At 39.2% G+C, this 14,951-nt stretch overlaps 1 protein-coding gene across 1 annotated transcript; it reads left to right on the top strand.

The window, feature by feature from the left end:
• Positions 1-8,920: 8,920 nt before the first annotated feature.
• On the top strand, positions 8,921-14,307 carry LOC114821358 (uncharacterized). The gene is made up of 5 exons (XM_070820124.1): positions 8,921-9,757; positions 9,818-10,129; positions 10,189-10,851; positions 13,051-13,181; positions 13,317-14,307. The coding sequence occupies exons 1-5, from the start codon at positions 8,921-8,923 to the stop codon at positions 14,305-14,307; spliced, it is 2,934 nt and encodes a 977-aa protein (XP_070676225.1).
• The last annotated feature ends 644 nt before the right edge of the window (positions 14,308-14,951 follow it).

Below are 14,951 nucleotides of genomic sequence, written 5' to 3'. Positions count from 1 at the left end.
TAGAATTTTGCATTGTTATGATTTGAGAATGCGACTGGTAGTTTAGTTCGAGAATAATTTGAGAGAATGAAAACATTGATAATGCATCTAGTACCAAATGTTTGATATGAAATAAATTTTATAAGTTAGAGAGAATCCCTGGGAGCATCGGGATCCCATACTATTAAAAGAATGAATAGTATATTGTAGGGCTATGGAAAGTGATTAGCTGAATAGTTTTCATTTTTTTGTTGCTCAAGTAAGAGTACAATATATATACACAACTAAGTCAACTAATCTACAATAAAGCCTAGGAAATCGCATCCCTCTTTTAATGAGATTTCACATCAACTATTTTAGGTAAACATATTATACGGTAAATTACACGATCTTTTCATAATACTCCCCCTCAAGTTGGAGAGTGAATATCATGAAGTTCCAACTTGTCTCACAATTTCACGAATTGATCTTTCCCTAAAGCCTTTGTGAATAAATCTGCTAACTGGAAACGTGTAGGTACATGTGAAGGACTAATCATTCCAACTTGCAGTTTTTCTCGAACAATGTGACAATCAATTTCAATATGCTTCGTTCGCTCATGAAAAAGGAGATTAGCTGCAATATATAGAGCGGCTTCATTGTCACAAAATAATGGTGTGGGACCCTTTTGCGGAACCTTTAAATCTTGCAATATATAGCGCAACCATGTTAACTCTAAGCATGTGTTGGCCATAACTCGATATTCAGCTTCTGCAGATGATCGAGAAACATTGTCTTGTTTCTTGGATTTCCATGAGATGATGGAATTTCCAAGAAAGAGACAATACCCAGTAACTGACCTTCTTGTGGCACGACAACCTCCCCAATCGGAATCACAAAAAACCTTTAATTCAAGATTGTCAGAGACAGGAAATAACAAACCTTGACCAGGAGTACCTTTGACGTACTTGAGAATTCGCAAAGCTACATCCTAGTGAGGTTTGTGAAGCTCGTGCATGAATTGACTCAATGTGCGAACCGAAAAGACTATGTTAGGCCTGGTGACAGTAAGATAAATCAATCGTCCGACTAGTCTTCTGTACTTGGTGGGATCATCTAGCAATGCTCCCTATGTGGGAGTGAGTTTCAAATTTTGTTCCATTGGAAACTTGTCTGGGCATGCCCCTGTAAGACCAGAATCCTGCAAAATATGTAGTGCATATTTCCTCTGAGACATGAAAATGCCTTTCTTGGAACGAAAAAATTCAATGCCCAAAAAATATTTTAAATCACCAAGATCTTTGATGCGGAAGCGTGTGAGAAGGAATGTTTTGAGACGTTCCATCTCTTTAAGATGATTTCTTGTAAGAAGTATGTCATCTACATAGGTAAGGACTGCAATGAATGAGGTACCTTGGGCCTTTGTAAAAAGGGACTCACACAAATTTTTGGGATTTTTGGTGTTGATTTTCTATTTAAATTAAATTGAACAAAAACATGACAGAAACATATTTTATGTAGTTCACAAATTAAGAAAAATGAGTTAGGGGAATTGCTATCCACCACCAAATAATCATACAAACATGTTATGTTTCATTCAAATTCTTTTTACTTCCGGATAAAGATGCTCAAGTTGGCTTAATGTTAGAACTCAACCTATTATTCTTTCTTACGTAGTCCCTAGCATGCAATCTAGAATGGCGTGTTCATAGATTTAACAAGTAGAAATCATTAATAATGAAAACAGTTTGAGTCATCACAAGGCATCGTAAGTACTAGCGTTGTCTTACTTATCCTAGAAATTGGTTCACATGTTAATCGCAATTAACAAGTACAACTCTAGAACATATGTAGGTCCTCATTCGACATGCATCCGTAGAAAACACATAAAGAATTCATCACTGACATAAGTAGTGAACCAATTTTTATCCATTCATAAAAGCAATTCAACGAAATGTCATAACAAACTTGCAATCATATTCGGGGCTTCAAAACAACCCCTAACTACTAAAAATTTAGTTAATCATAATTCTCAAATTAAACCAAATGAAGGACATAAGTTTGAGAAGATAAAACCGAAAGAAGAGAATGCCAAGATTTCCTCATTCTTTCTCTATTACTTCCTCAACACTGCTGCCTTACCTTTTTTCTTCCTTTTCGCTACAACCTGCAACCTTCTTTTTTATTTTTAATTTTTATTTCCTTTTTCAAAATTATTTCTGTAAAACTCTCCCTTATTCCCTCTCCCAACATTCCTTGTAACCAATTCTTGCTGCATCATCTTCTTCTCCATAACTTTCCCCACTAATAGCAATTTAGTGATGACAATAAGTGAGAGAAAATGGTAAAACAATTGTAACTCTTTGGGTAGCCTTTATGCCAATTACTCCCATTTAATCCTCATCTTTAATTCCATTTCCTCTGATATTTGAATAGGTGTCAGCTGGCTTGTTCTTGGCTGCATCAGTTTTGGCTGTTAGATTTATTGGGTTTATTGCTTTCTTTGCAGTTACAAACTGCTCAGCCTCTTACGAACCTTTTAGTGTTAAAACGGCCATAACTTCTTCTAGAAAAATGATATTAACAATCCGTGAAACAGTCCGGAAAATAGATATCCGTAGCTTTCCAAGCATATAAGGCTCATTCTCTAATTCATTCTGAGTTGTTCGCAACTTGCTTCCAAAGTCAGCTGATCTGCACAGGCAGTTTTGACGAATTTGTTACTTAAAATCCCATTTGTGCTATTTTTCTTTTCTTTGCTTGACAAATCCTACAAAACACAAAAGCAAAGTAAATAGCTCAAAAATATAAGGAACTAACTAAGAAAAGGCAAGTGAATTTGATGTAATATATATATATATATATATATATATATATGAGCTTATCATCATCGTGACCCTTGACTCAACAACACTACACACCTTACACTTTGGAGATCGAATCAGAGGAAACTTTTTAACAGAGATTGTAACACTAAACTCATTAATACAATACATTTACTTTGTACACGTGTTCTCTTATCATTTGTCACAGGATTTTTGTGTTTACTCCTTAGAATATCATCTCATGATTGACCTTTAAGACACATTTCCAATAGATAGCAGGTCTGAAACCAATCTTACCTATTTTCCATTAATTACTCAATGAATACAATGATCTTTAAGTACATTAAAGAGTCTGTTAGCTTGTTAGATATTTTTATAATGTATGGAATTCCGCCTATGTAAGTTTATCTTGCATTGCCGGTCCCAAGCCCGGATAAAGGAGGAGGGGGAGGACGTCAGGTAGTCGACAGCCGGCATTCCATAGTTACGTCGAATCCTTATGACAATGAATCCAGAACGAAATCGCGTTAAAGCTAGGACGTCACCCGTAAGTGGCGTGCTGTGTGGCCCGAGTACAGTGATAAGTGAGCAAGGGTCGCTGTATCTCCATCGGCACTCGGATGCAGTGTTAAATGAGCAAGGGGGCCATAGAAACTTCTTTTCGAACGACTCCACTCAAAGTTGTTTGGGAGCATATGCTCCTATCAACTTTACACAGGACACACAAAAGAAGTACTTTGATCCTATTAGACGGGGGATGGTGAAGAAGCTAGGACAGAAGGGTAGAGTTCAAGAGAGTAGAATGCGTTTAGGAACGTGGAATATAGGAACCTTAACGGGAAAATCTATGGAAGTAGTGGAAGTTATGGTGAGGAGAAGGATAAATATTATGTGCCTACAAGAAACTAAGTGGGTTGGTCTTAAGGCAAAGGATCTAGAAAACTCAGGGTTTAAGCTTTGGTATTCGGGCACAAATAGAACGAGAAACGGTGTTGGCATCATTGTGGACAAGACCTTGACACAAGATGTTGTAGATGTCAAGAGGGTAGGAAATAGAATCATGGCAATCAAGATTGTAATAGGACAAGAACTCATCAATGTGATTAGTGTGTACGCACCTCAAGTAGGGTTGGATACGAGTTCGAATGAGAAATTTTGGGAAGACCTTGGAGACTTGGTGCAAGGAATTGCTCAGACGGAGAAATTATTTATAGGAGGAGATTTAAATGGACACGTGGGTAGGGAGACAGGCAACTATGGAGGTTTTCATGGTGGCCATGGTTTTGGGGAGAGAAATGAGGATGGGGAAGCTATCTTGGATTTTGCAATGGCATATGATCTCTTCTTAGCCAACACCTTCTTTAAGAAGAGAGAAGAACATGTGATCACCTACAAGAGTGGGTCGTCAAAAACACAAATAGATTTTCTTCTAATGAGGAAAGGGGATCATATAACTTGTAAGGATTGCAAAGTTATATCGGGGGAGAGCTTGGCTAATCAACATCGCTTGTTGGTGATGGATGTACATATCAAAAGAGTGAGAAAAAAGAACAAGACTTGGAAGTGCCCAAAGACTAGATGGTGGAATCTAAAAGGAGAAAAACAAGTCATTTTCAAAGAGCAAGTAAGCACCCAGTGTGTGTGGGATAGAGAGGGGGAAGCTAGCCAAATGTGGGATTCCATGGCTAGCTGTATCCGAAAAGTAGCAAAAGAGGTATTAGGAGAGTCCAAGGGCTTTGCTCCACACCAAAAGGAATCTTGGTGGTGGAATGAGGAGGTACAAACAAAGGTGAAGGCTAAGAAGGAATGTTGTAAAGCCTTATACAAGGATAGGACCGATGAAAATGGTGAAAGGTATAGAAGAACGAAGCAAGAGGCGAAGAAAGCTGTGAGAGAAGCTAAGTTAGCGGCTTATGATGATATGTATAAGCGACTAGATACCAAAGAAGGAGAGTTGGATATCTATAAACTAGCTAGAGCAAGGGAAAAGAAGACAAGGGACCTAAACCAAGTGAGGTGCATCAAGGATGAGGATGGAAAGGTTCTTGCTACAGAGAACGCGGTCAAAGACAGATGGAGAGGTTATTTTCATAATCTTTTCAACGAAGGACATGAAAGGAGTACTCCTTTAGGGGAGTTGAGTAACTCAAAAGAGTGTAGAAACTACTCCTTTTATCGTCGAATCAGGAAGGAAGAAGTGGTTGTAGCCTTGAAGAAGATGAAGCATAGAAAAGCAGTGGGCCCAGACGATATACCGATTGAAGTGTGGAAAGCCTTGGGAGAGACAGGTATAGCATGGCTCACTGACCTTTTCAATAGGATTTTGAAAACGAAGAAGATGCCAAACGAGTGGCGAAAGAGCACCTTGGTGCCTATTTACAAGAATAAGGGCGACGTACAAAATTGCATGAACTATAGGGGTATTAAGCTAATGAGTCATATAATGAAGCTCTGGGAGAGAGTCATTGAGCATAGATTGAGGCAAGAGACACGGGTTTCGGACAACCAATTCGGGTTCATGCCAGGGCGCTCAACCTGGAGGCAATCTATCTCTTACGAAGATTGATGGAAAGATATAGAGATGGGAAAAAGGATTTACACATGGTCTTTATAGATTTGGAAAAAGCGTATGATAGGGTCCCAAGAGACATTCTTTGGAGGATTTTAGAGAAGAAAGGAGTACGAGTAGCATATATCCAAGCTATAAAGGATATGTATGAAGGAGCAAAGACTGCCGTAAGAACTCATGAAGGACAAACCGAAAGCTTCCCCATAACTGTAGGATTACATCAAGGCTCATCCTTAAGTCCTTACCTTTTTGCGTTGGTAATGGATGAGTTAACAGGACATATTCAAGATGATATTCCTTGGTGTTTACTTTTCGCAGACGATATAGTGTTGATAGATGAAACTCAAGAAGGGGTAAATGCGAAGCTTAACCTTTGGAGAGAAGTGTTGGAATCTAAAGGTCTTCGCCTAAGCCGATCAAAGACAGAATATATGGAGTGCAAGTTCAGTGCAAATGGAGGCCAAAATGAGTTAGGGGTGAGGATCGGAGATCAGGAAATAACAAAGAAAGACCGTTTTCGCTACCTAGGATCTATCTTGCAAAAGAACGGAGAATTAGATGGAGATCTCAACCATAGAATACAAGCTGGATGGATGAAGTGGAAGAGTGCATCCGGTGTGTTGTGTGATCGTCGTATGCCACTGAAGCTTAAGGGAAAATTTTATAGGACGGCAATAAGGCTGGCGATGCTGTATGGCACAGAATGTTGGGCGGTGAAGCACCAACACGTACACAAAATGGGTGTAGCGGAGATGAGGATGCTTCGTTGGATGTGTGGGCACACGAGAAAGGATAAGATTAGGAATGAGGATATCCGAGATAAAGTAGGAGTAGCCGAAATTGAAGGAAAACTGAGAGAAAATCGGTTACGGTGGTTTGGACATGTGCAAAGAAGGCCTACTGACACTCCGGTTAGAAGATACGACTACGGGACAGAGGTTCAGGGCCGAAGGGGTAGAGGAAGACCTAGGAAAACTTTGGAAGAGACTCTAAGAAAAGACTTAGAGTACTTGGATCTAACGGAGGACATGACATATGATCGAGCACAATGGCGTTCTAAGATTCATATAGCCGACCCGACTCAGTGACTTGGATTTTTCAAGTCTCCAATCGAGAAGTTTTCCCCACTCGAGAAATTAAGGGAACACTACCTCAACCTACATGCTCCACTCACAAAGCTTCAACATACAAGCTTCAACAAAAGAAAAATTCAAAGAACTTAGTGAAGAAGGCTTTGGTGTATTTAACACAATACGTTGAAATGAAACAAAGCTTATTTATTGATATCTCTAAGAAGTTACAAATATGTACATATACATGAGTCAAAATAAACAAACAAGAAGGAGCCTTCACAAAGGTTGCTTAGGAGAAGTCTCAGCAGTCGGCAGAGCCCCAGAAAGAGAAGGCACCGGAGGGGGATCATTCGGAGCCTTAGTATTGGACAGCACCCTAGAAGAAGGAGGCATCGGAGGTTGATCATTTGGAGCTTCATTACGCGGTACAGCCCCAGAAGACGAAGGCAATAAATGCCTTTGGAACAAACCTACAAACATCTGATGATCATGTAAAATCTGACCATCAGATTTCTTCATCTGGTCAAGCTTCCTCTTCATGTTTGAAGCATAGTCATGAGCGAGCCGGTGCAACTGTTTATTCTCATGCTTGAGCCCTCTAATCTCCTGTTTGAGACTCATCACTTCAGCCGCCAATGATTCAACTTGGCGGGTGATCAATCATATATTTCATGCATTTATACCATCCATTTCTAAAGTCTTTGTGATGTTTTTGTGTTAAAATTGTGGCATTTTACCTTACCTTGTGTTAATGTGCAGTCAAATTTGTTTTAGGATCAATTTCAAGAAAAAATAAGAGCAACAGAAAATAAATGGGACGGAAAGGAAACACTGAGCCGAAAACAAAGTGAGTGAGGGAGACATTGACAGAATAAAAGAATGAGAGCAGGGAGAGACACGGACTGGTGGAGAAAAAGAAAGAAAAGAAAATAATAAAAAAAAGAAATAAAATAAGAAAAGAAAATAAAATAGTGGGAGACTGACGGGATGAAAAACAGAAAAGAATAAAGAAAGACTAAAGGGAAGAATAAAGAAATGAAATAAAAAAAAGAAGTGGAGGACTGACGCGGGGGGAAAGAAGAGAGATAGGAAAGAGTAACAGAAAATAAAAGAGGGAGGACAGGAGCAGAAAAGGATATAGACACGGGGACAGAGGGGCGAGGCGAAAAGGAGAGGAGGAAAGAGCCAGTGCGCAAGAAGCACACGGCACAGAAGCAGAAACAAGCAGACACGCAGCAGACGCAGAGAAGAGAGGACAGCAGGCGCAGGGTGCGCAAGGAGAGACTGACGGCTGGCAGCAGAGCACAGAGAAGCACAGAAAACTGTGCAGAAAAAAAACACGGCAGAGAGCAGAGGCTTCACTCTATATTTCTTGGTTTTATCTTCTCAAACCCATGTTTTACTTTTGGTTTAATTTGAGAATAATGTGTAACTAATTTTTAGTATTTAGGGGCTGTTTTGAAGTCCCGAATATGATTGTAAGTTTGTTGTGATATTTTGTTTGAATGACTTTTATGAAAGGATGAAAATTGTTTCACTACTTATGTCATTGATAAATTCTTTATGTGTTTCTATGGATGCATACATAGTGAGCATATCTAGGATTTTAATGCTATGAATATATGTTTACCTGCCCTTGTTGAATGAGGGCCTACATATGTTCTAGAGTAGCACTTGTTAATTGTGGTTAACATGTGAACCGATTTCTAGGATAAGTAAGACAACGCCGGTACTTACGATGCCTTGTGATGACTCAAACTCTTTTTATTCTTAATGATTTCTACTTGTTAAATCTATGAACACGCCATTCTAGATTGCATGTTAGGGACTGAGTTAAGTTGAAAACGCCATTCTCTTAACATACTACGTAAGAAAAAGTAATAGGTTGTGTTCTAACATTGAGCCAACTTGAGCATCTTCATCCGGAAATAAAAGGAATTTGAATGAAACATAACATGTTTGCATGATTATTTGGTGGTGGATAGCATTTCCCCTAACTCGTTTTCTTAACTTGTGAATTAAAATCTATTGGTATTATTTAAAACTTGTTGAGGTCCTGTTTTGTCCGATTTAATTTAAATAGCTAATCAACTCCAAAAATCCCAAAATTTTGTGTGAGCATAGGTTGGTATGTCTAGTTGTTGTGTATAAACTTTCGTTGCATTTGGATAAGTGTACGTTAGTTTAATAATTATTGTTCGGTGGCTGGTCAGTGGAGACAGCCACCCTGTTTTTGTGACATTTTAAGTATTTGGATAAAACAATCTTCTGCGGGAAAGACCCTTATTTTCATATGCTACAATTGACAAATTTTAGTGTTAATAAGGAAAATTAATAGGATATTTGTGTGCTACTTTGTGGTGCGTTATAATTCCTACCAAATTTTGGCGCCGTGTCGCCGGGGATTGTTATTTCTAAATTACTTATTTTTCTATTGTTTTCTTTTCTTGTCCAATTAGTGTTTTTGTTTTTATTTCAGGTCCTCTTTGTAGTACATGCATACTCGAAAGTTTAAGAGCATTGATCTAGCTTCCTACGATCCAGAGATTGAACGAACATTTCGAAAGCTTCAGAGAAAAATCAAGCAAAAGTGTGCATCGGTGTCTTTACCACCATCTTCCCCACCACATTTAAGTTCGGAAGAGGAGGAGGAACCACAAGAAGGCATGGCTGATAACTTTACATTGAGGGAGTTGGCAATGCCAAATACGGATCAACAACCATTGTGCCTCACATATCCAAATGCAGGAGGAGGATTTGAGCTTAAGTCCGGCATGATTCACTACTTGCCTAAGTTCCATGGCTTCTCAACAGAGGATGCCAACAAGCATCTCATGGAGTTTCACGTGGTATGCTCAGGAATGAGACCAGCAAATGTGGATGAAGAGCAAGTCAAGTTGAGGGCATTCCCATTTACATTAGAAGCCAAGGCAAAGGAGTGGCTTTACAATTTACCTCCGGGATCAATGAACACATGGAACCAGGTGAAGCACGCATTTTTGGAGCAATATTTTCCAGCCACAAAAGCTGCAAGCATAAGGAAGGACATATGTGCAATCCGACAACAACATGGAGAGCCCTTTGGAGATTACTATGAGCGGTTCACACATTTGGTTGCATCTTGTCCTAATCATCAAATTTCAGAGCATTTACTAATACAATACTTTTATGAGGGATTGTATGGTACTGATCGTGTAATGCTTGATGCAGCAAGTGGCGGAGCATTCATGGACAAGACGCCTACTAATGCTAAGGCATTATTAAAGAACATTGCTGGCAATACACGACAATTTGGAGGGAGAGATGAGCTACCTTTTAAGAAAGTGAATGAGGTAAGTGCTAATTCTAGTATTGAATTACAATTAGCTAACTTGACTAATCTTGTGCAACAGGTTATTGTGGCTCCAAAACAGGTGTGTGGTGTATGTTCAATGATGGGACATGCCACAGACATGTGCCCTTCATCGATGGATCAAGGTGGTCTTGAGCAAGCTAATGCATTAGGAGGATTTCAAGGGCAACAAAGGCAAAAGTATGATCCCTATTCCAACAACTATAATACAGGATGGCGCGATCATCCACACTTAAAGTGGAACAATCAAGACATGGACAACAATCTGTTCCCAACAACTATAATCGTCCGCCTGGCTTCTTTCAAGCAAGACCGCAGGCACCATTTCAGCCTCAACAACAAGAAGCTCCAAGTAAGTCTCTTGAGGATTTAATTTCTTCTTTAGCTAACTCTACTCAATCTCATCAACAGAAAACAGACAAAGCAATTGAAAACCTTGAGCGCCAAATGAGTCAGTTAGCAAATTTGATGGGGCAACAACACCAACCAGGAAGGTTGCCTAGCCAAACCGTGGTGAATCCAAATGCGGAGCAGATGAATGTTGTGACTTTAAGGAGTGGAAAAGAAGTTTTTGAGCAAGATGAGGCTTCAACAAAAGCTGAAACGTCTCCTAAAGATACAGAATTGAACAAAAAAGATTCTGATAAGGTAAGTAAAGAAGTTCAAAATTCATTTAACTCATGTGTCCCTATTCCTTTTCCTCGTAGGTTTATGAAGTCTAAGAAAGAGCAAACTGATAAGGAAATCTTGGATACTTTCCGGAAAGTCCAAGTGAACTTACCTCTTTTAGATGCCATAAAACAAGTGCCCAAGTATGCAAAGTTCCTTAAAGAGCTTTGTACAAACAAGAGGAGATTCCATGATCAAGAAACTATGGCATTAGGCGAGGAAGTATCAGCTGTTTTGCAGAGAAAGCTGCCACCGAAGTTGAAAGATGCCGGTAGCTTTACCATTCCATGTGTAATTGGAGGCAAAGAGTTTAGGAGAGCATTGTGTGATTTGGGGGCATCCATCAATCTGATGCCATATTCAGTGTATGAGTCATTGAACCTTGGAGACTTGAAGGAAACAAAGGTAGTAATCCAGTTGGCAGATCGTTTAAATAGATATCCCAAAGGCCTATTGGAGGATGTACTTGTGCAAGTGAATGAGCTCATTTTTCCCGCTGACTTTTTTGTTCTTGAGATGAAACATGATCCTATGCCTACTGCACTTCCTCTTATATTGGGAAGATCATTCCTTAGAACAGCATGGACGAAGATTGATGTCTACGATGGTACCTTAACCATGGAAATTGAGGGGGAAAGCGTCAAGTTCAGAATCTTCGATGCTATGAGGTATCCTAGTGAATTAGAATCTTGTTTGTCTATTGATGTGTTTGACTATTTTGTGTAGGATTGTTTTAATGAAGGTGTGGGACAAGATAATTTAGAGAAGGAATTAGTGCATAGCATTACACATGGAAATTTTAATTATTCAGAGCACATTGAAGAAGAATTAATCTAAATAGTGGCCTCTCTTGAGTCTCTTTCACCAATTCCTGGTAAGTGTTCTTCCTATTTTATTTCTCTTCCTACTTCTAACGAAAAAACTCTTTCTTCTGTGATTCAGGCACCCAAATTGGAGCTTAAACCAATTCCTGAACATTTGAAGTATGCATTTTTGGGAGAGGATGAAACATTACCGGTCATCATATCGTCACAACTTTTAACAGAAGAGGGGGAAAAACTGATCCGGGTACTGAAGGATCACAAGACTGCCATAGCATGGAGCATTGCAGATATCAAAGGTATAAATCCAGCTACATGCATGCACAGGATTCTGTTGGAGGAAGGTGCAAAACCAACAAGGGAAGCTCAACGCCGTTTAAACCCACTCATGATGGAAGTCATTAAAAAAGAGGTTATCAAACTTCTTGATGTTGGCATCATATATCCTATTTCAGATAGCAAGTGGGTAAGCCCTATTCAAGTAGTCCCTAAATGATCTGGAGTCACAGTTGTTAAGTATGAAGCTAATGAGCTAATGCCTATACGTGTGCAAAATAGTTGGAGAGTCTGTACAGACTATCAAAAGATAAATAGTACCACACGCAAGGATCACTTTCCACTCCCATTCATTGATCAAATGTTAGAAAGGCTAACTGGTCATTCTCATTATTGTTTTCTTGATGGCTATTCTGGGTATAATCAAATTGCAGTTGCTCCGGAGGATCAAGAAAATATGACTTTCACATGTCCATTTGGCACATTTGCATACCGGAGGATGCCGTTTGGACTGTGCAACGCCCCTGCCACATTTCAGAGGTGTATGGTAAGTATCTTTTCTGATATGATTGAGAAAATAATTGAAGTGTTCATGGATGATTTTTTAGTTTATGGTGATTCTTTTGATACATGTCTACATAATCTGTCCCTAGTTTTAAAACGTTGTCAAGAAACTAATCTAGTGTTAAATTGGGAAAAATGCCATTTCATGGTTTCGCATGGATTAGTTCTAGGGCATATCATATCTGAAAAGGGAATTGAAGTTGATAAATCTAAAGTAAAACTTGTTAGTTCTTTACCCATCCCTACTACTGTCAGGGAGATTCGTTATTTTCTTGGACATGCAGGTTTTTACCGTAGGTTTATGAAGGACTTCTCAATGATTTCTAGACCCTTGTGTCGTTTACTTCAAAAGGATGTAACATTTGATATGAATGAAGAGTGTGTGGTAGCATTCAATAAGCTTAAGGAGTTGTTATCCACGGCTCCTGTAATCATGCCACCAGATTGGAGTTTACCTTTTGAGTTAATGTGCGATGCTTCAGACTATGCTGTTGGTGCAGTTCTAGGGCAGCGTGTCAACAAATTGCCACATGTCATCTATTATGCATCTCGAACACTCAATGATGCATAGTTGAATTATTCAACAACAGAGAAGGAGCTTCTAGCTATTGTATTTGCTTTAGAAAAATTTAGATCTTATCTGATTGGGACTAAAGTTATTGTGTTTTCTGATCATGCAGCTTTGAAGTATCTACTCACAAAAAAAGATGCAAAACCACGACTCATTCGATGGATACTTCTTCTTTAAGAGTTTGACTTGGAGATCAAGGATAAGAAAGGGAGTGAGAATGTTGTAGCCGATCATCTTAGCCGACTTGTGCATTCAAACACAGAGAAAGATCTCATCCTTTTACGTGAAAGTTTTCCAGATGAGCAACTATTTTCATTAAAGATTACTGACCCTTGGTATGCAGATATTATCAATTATAAGGTCATCAAAAAGATTCCGGATGATTTTACACGTGCTCAAAAAGATAAGCTTGTCAAAACCGCCAAATACTACGAGTGGGATGATCCTTATTTGTGGAAATATTGCACTGATCAATTGATTAGAAGGTGTGTCCTCGAATCTGAGTTTAAATCTATTCTAACTTTTTGTCATTCTTATGCATGTGGTGGCCATTTTGGAGCAAAGAGGACAGCCCTGAAGGTGTTAGAGAGTGGTTTTTATTGGCCTAGTTTGTTTAAAGATGCGTACGAGTTTTGTCCAACATGTGATCGTTGTCAACGAACAGGTAACTTGGGCCCAAGAAATCAAATGCCACAAACCCCTATTTTGGTTGTTGAGATCTTTGATGTGTGGGGCATTGATTTCATGGGAGCTTTTCCATCTTCAAATGGTTTTCTTTACATTTTATTGGCTGTGGATTATGTTTCTAAATGGGTGGAAGCAAAAGCCACCAAAACTAATGATTCAAAAGTTGTTTCAGATTTTATTAAGAGTAACATCTTTGCAAGATTTGGAATACCTAGAGCGATCATTAGCGATAGAGGGAGTCATTTTTGCAATCGAACATTTGAAGCGTTGCTTAGGAAGTACAATGTCACACATAAGGTGTCTACACCTTATCATCCGCAAACTAGCGGTCAAGCAGAAGTATCAAATCGTGAGGTGAAGCAAATTTTGGAGAAAACTGTGAGTCCTAGTAGGAAGGATTGGAGCATGCGCTTGAACGATGCATTGTGGGCTTATAGGACTGCCTATAAGACCCCTATTGGAATGTCCCCATTTCGGTTAATCTATGGGAAACCATGCTGTCTTCCAGTGGAGTTAGAGCACAAAGCTTATTGGGCGATCAAAGCCTACAACATGGACATGGGTGTTGCCGGAAAGCAAAGGAAGCTTCAATTAAATGAGTTAGACGAAATCCGGAATGATGCATACGAGTCTAGTCGAATATACAAGGAGAAATCAAAGGCATTTCATGACAAGATGATCTTAAGGAAGAGCTTTGTCATTGGACAGAAAGTTCTTCTATTTAATTCTCGCCTTCGGTTATTTCCAGGTAAGCTTCGTTCTCGATGGGTTGGTCCATTTGTTATAACAAATATTTTTCCTCATGGTGCAGTGGAAATCCAAAGTGCAAAGACCGGATACATGTTCAAAGTGAATGGGCATAGACTCAAGCCATATTACGAGTCTTTTGCGGAGCATGATGTGGAGGTTGTACCTCTCCAAGAACCAGTTCCCTTTGGATGATTACTCTTGATACCGTCTGGTTGCGGACGTAAAAGCAAGCGCTTATTGGGAGGCAACCCAATATTTCTATTCATTGCCTTTTTCTGTCATTTTCAATTTTCTTGCGTGCTAAACTGAATTATTTCTTTTCTTTGTATTTGGGTTATGTCCACCCTTGAGTTGATTGCAGAATTATAGTTTGGGGGTCATCATTTGATTTTACTGCAAATTGGGGAAGTTTTTAGTCCAAATGCCGGATCATTTCAAGTATCACCTTCCATTCGAAGTTCACTTCCATGCCATGGAACCTAGGGGAGTGTGACTGGAGGCATCGTCCGGCTGCAAGACGTTAAAGAAAGCGCTTCTTGGGAGGCAACCCAAGCTTTCTATCTTTATCTTTATTTTGAATAATTTTAAATTTTCTTGTTCTGTTTTTCTCTTGTTTTCTGGTTTTTGTGTTTAAGTCCTACTTGTGTTCCTTTATGCAGGTAATGATTTTGCAATCTCTGCCACAACTTCTTGCAAGGTAGTTTTACATTCATAAAAACGAAAGGAACATTAAGCATATAAATACAAGAGGGAGCCTTCACAAACGCTGCTTAGGAGAAGTTTCAGCAGTCGGTGGAGCTTCAGCAGTCGGCGGAGTCCCAGAAGGAGGAGGCATC

Source organism: Malus domestica, chromosome 04, assembly GCF_042453785.1.
Source record: "Malus domestica chromosome 04, GDT2T_hap1".
Lineage (NCBI taxonomy): Eukaryota > Viridiplantae > Streptophyta > Magnoliopsida > Rosales > Rosaceae > Malus > Malus domestica.
Note: the sequence above shows the minus strand (reverse complement) of the source record. Positions and strands in the feature narration are given on the sequence as shown.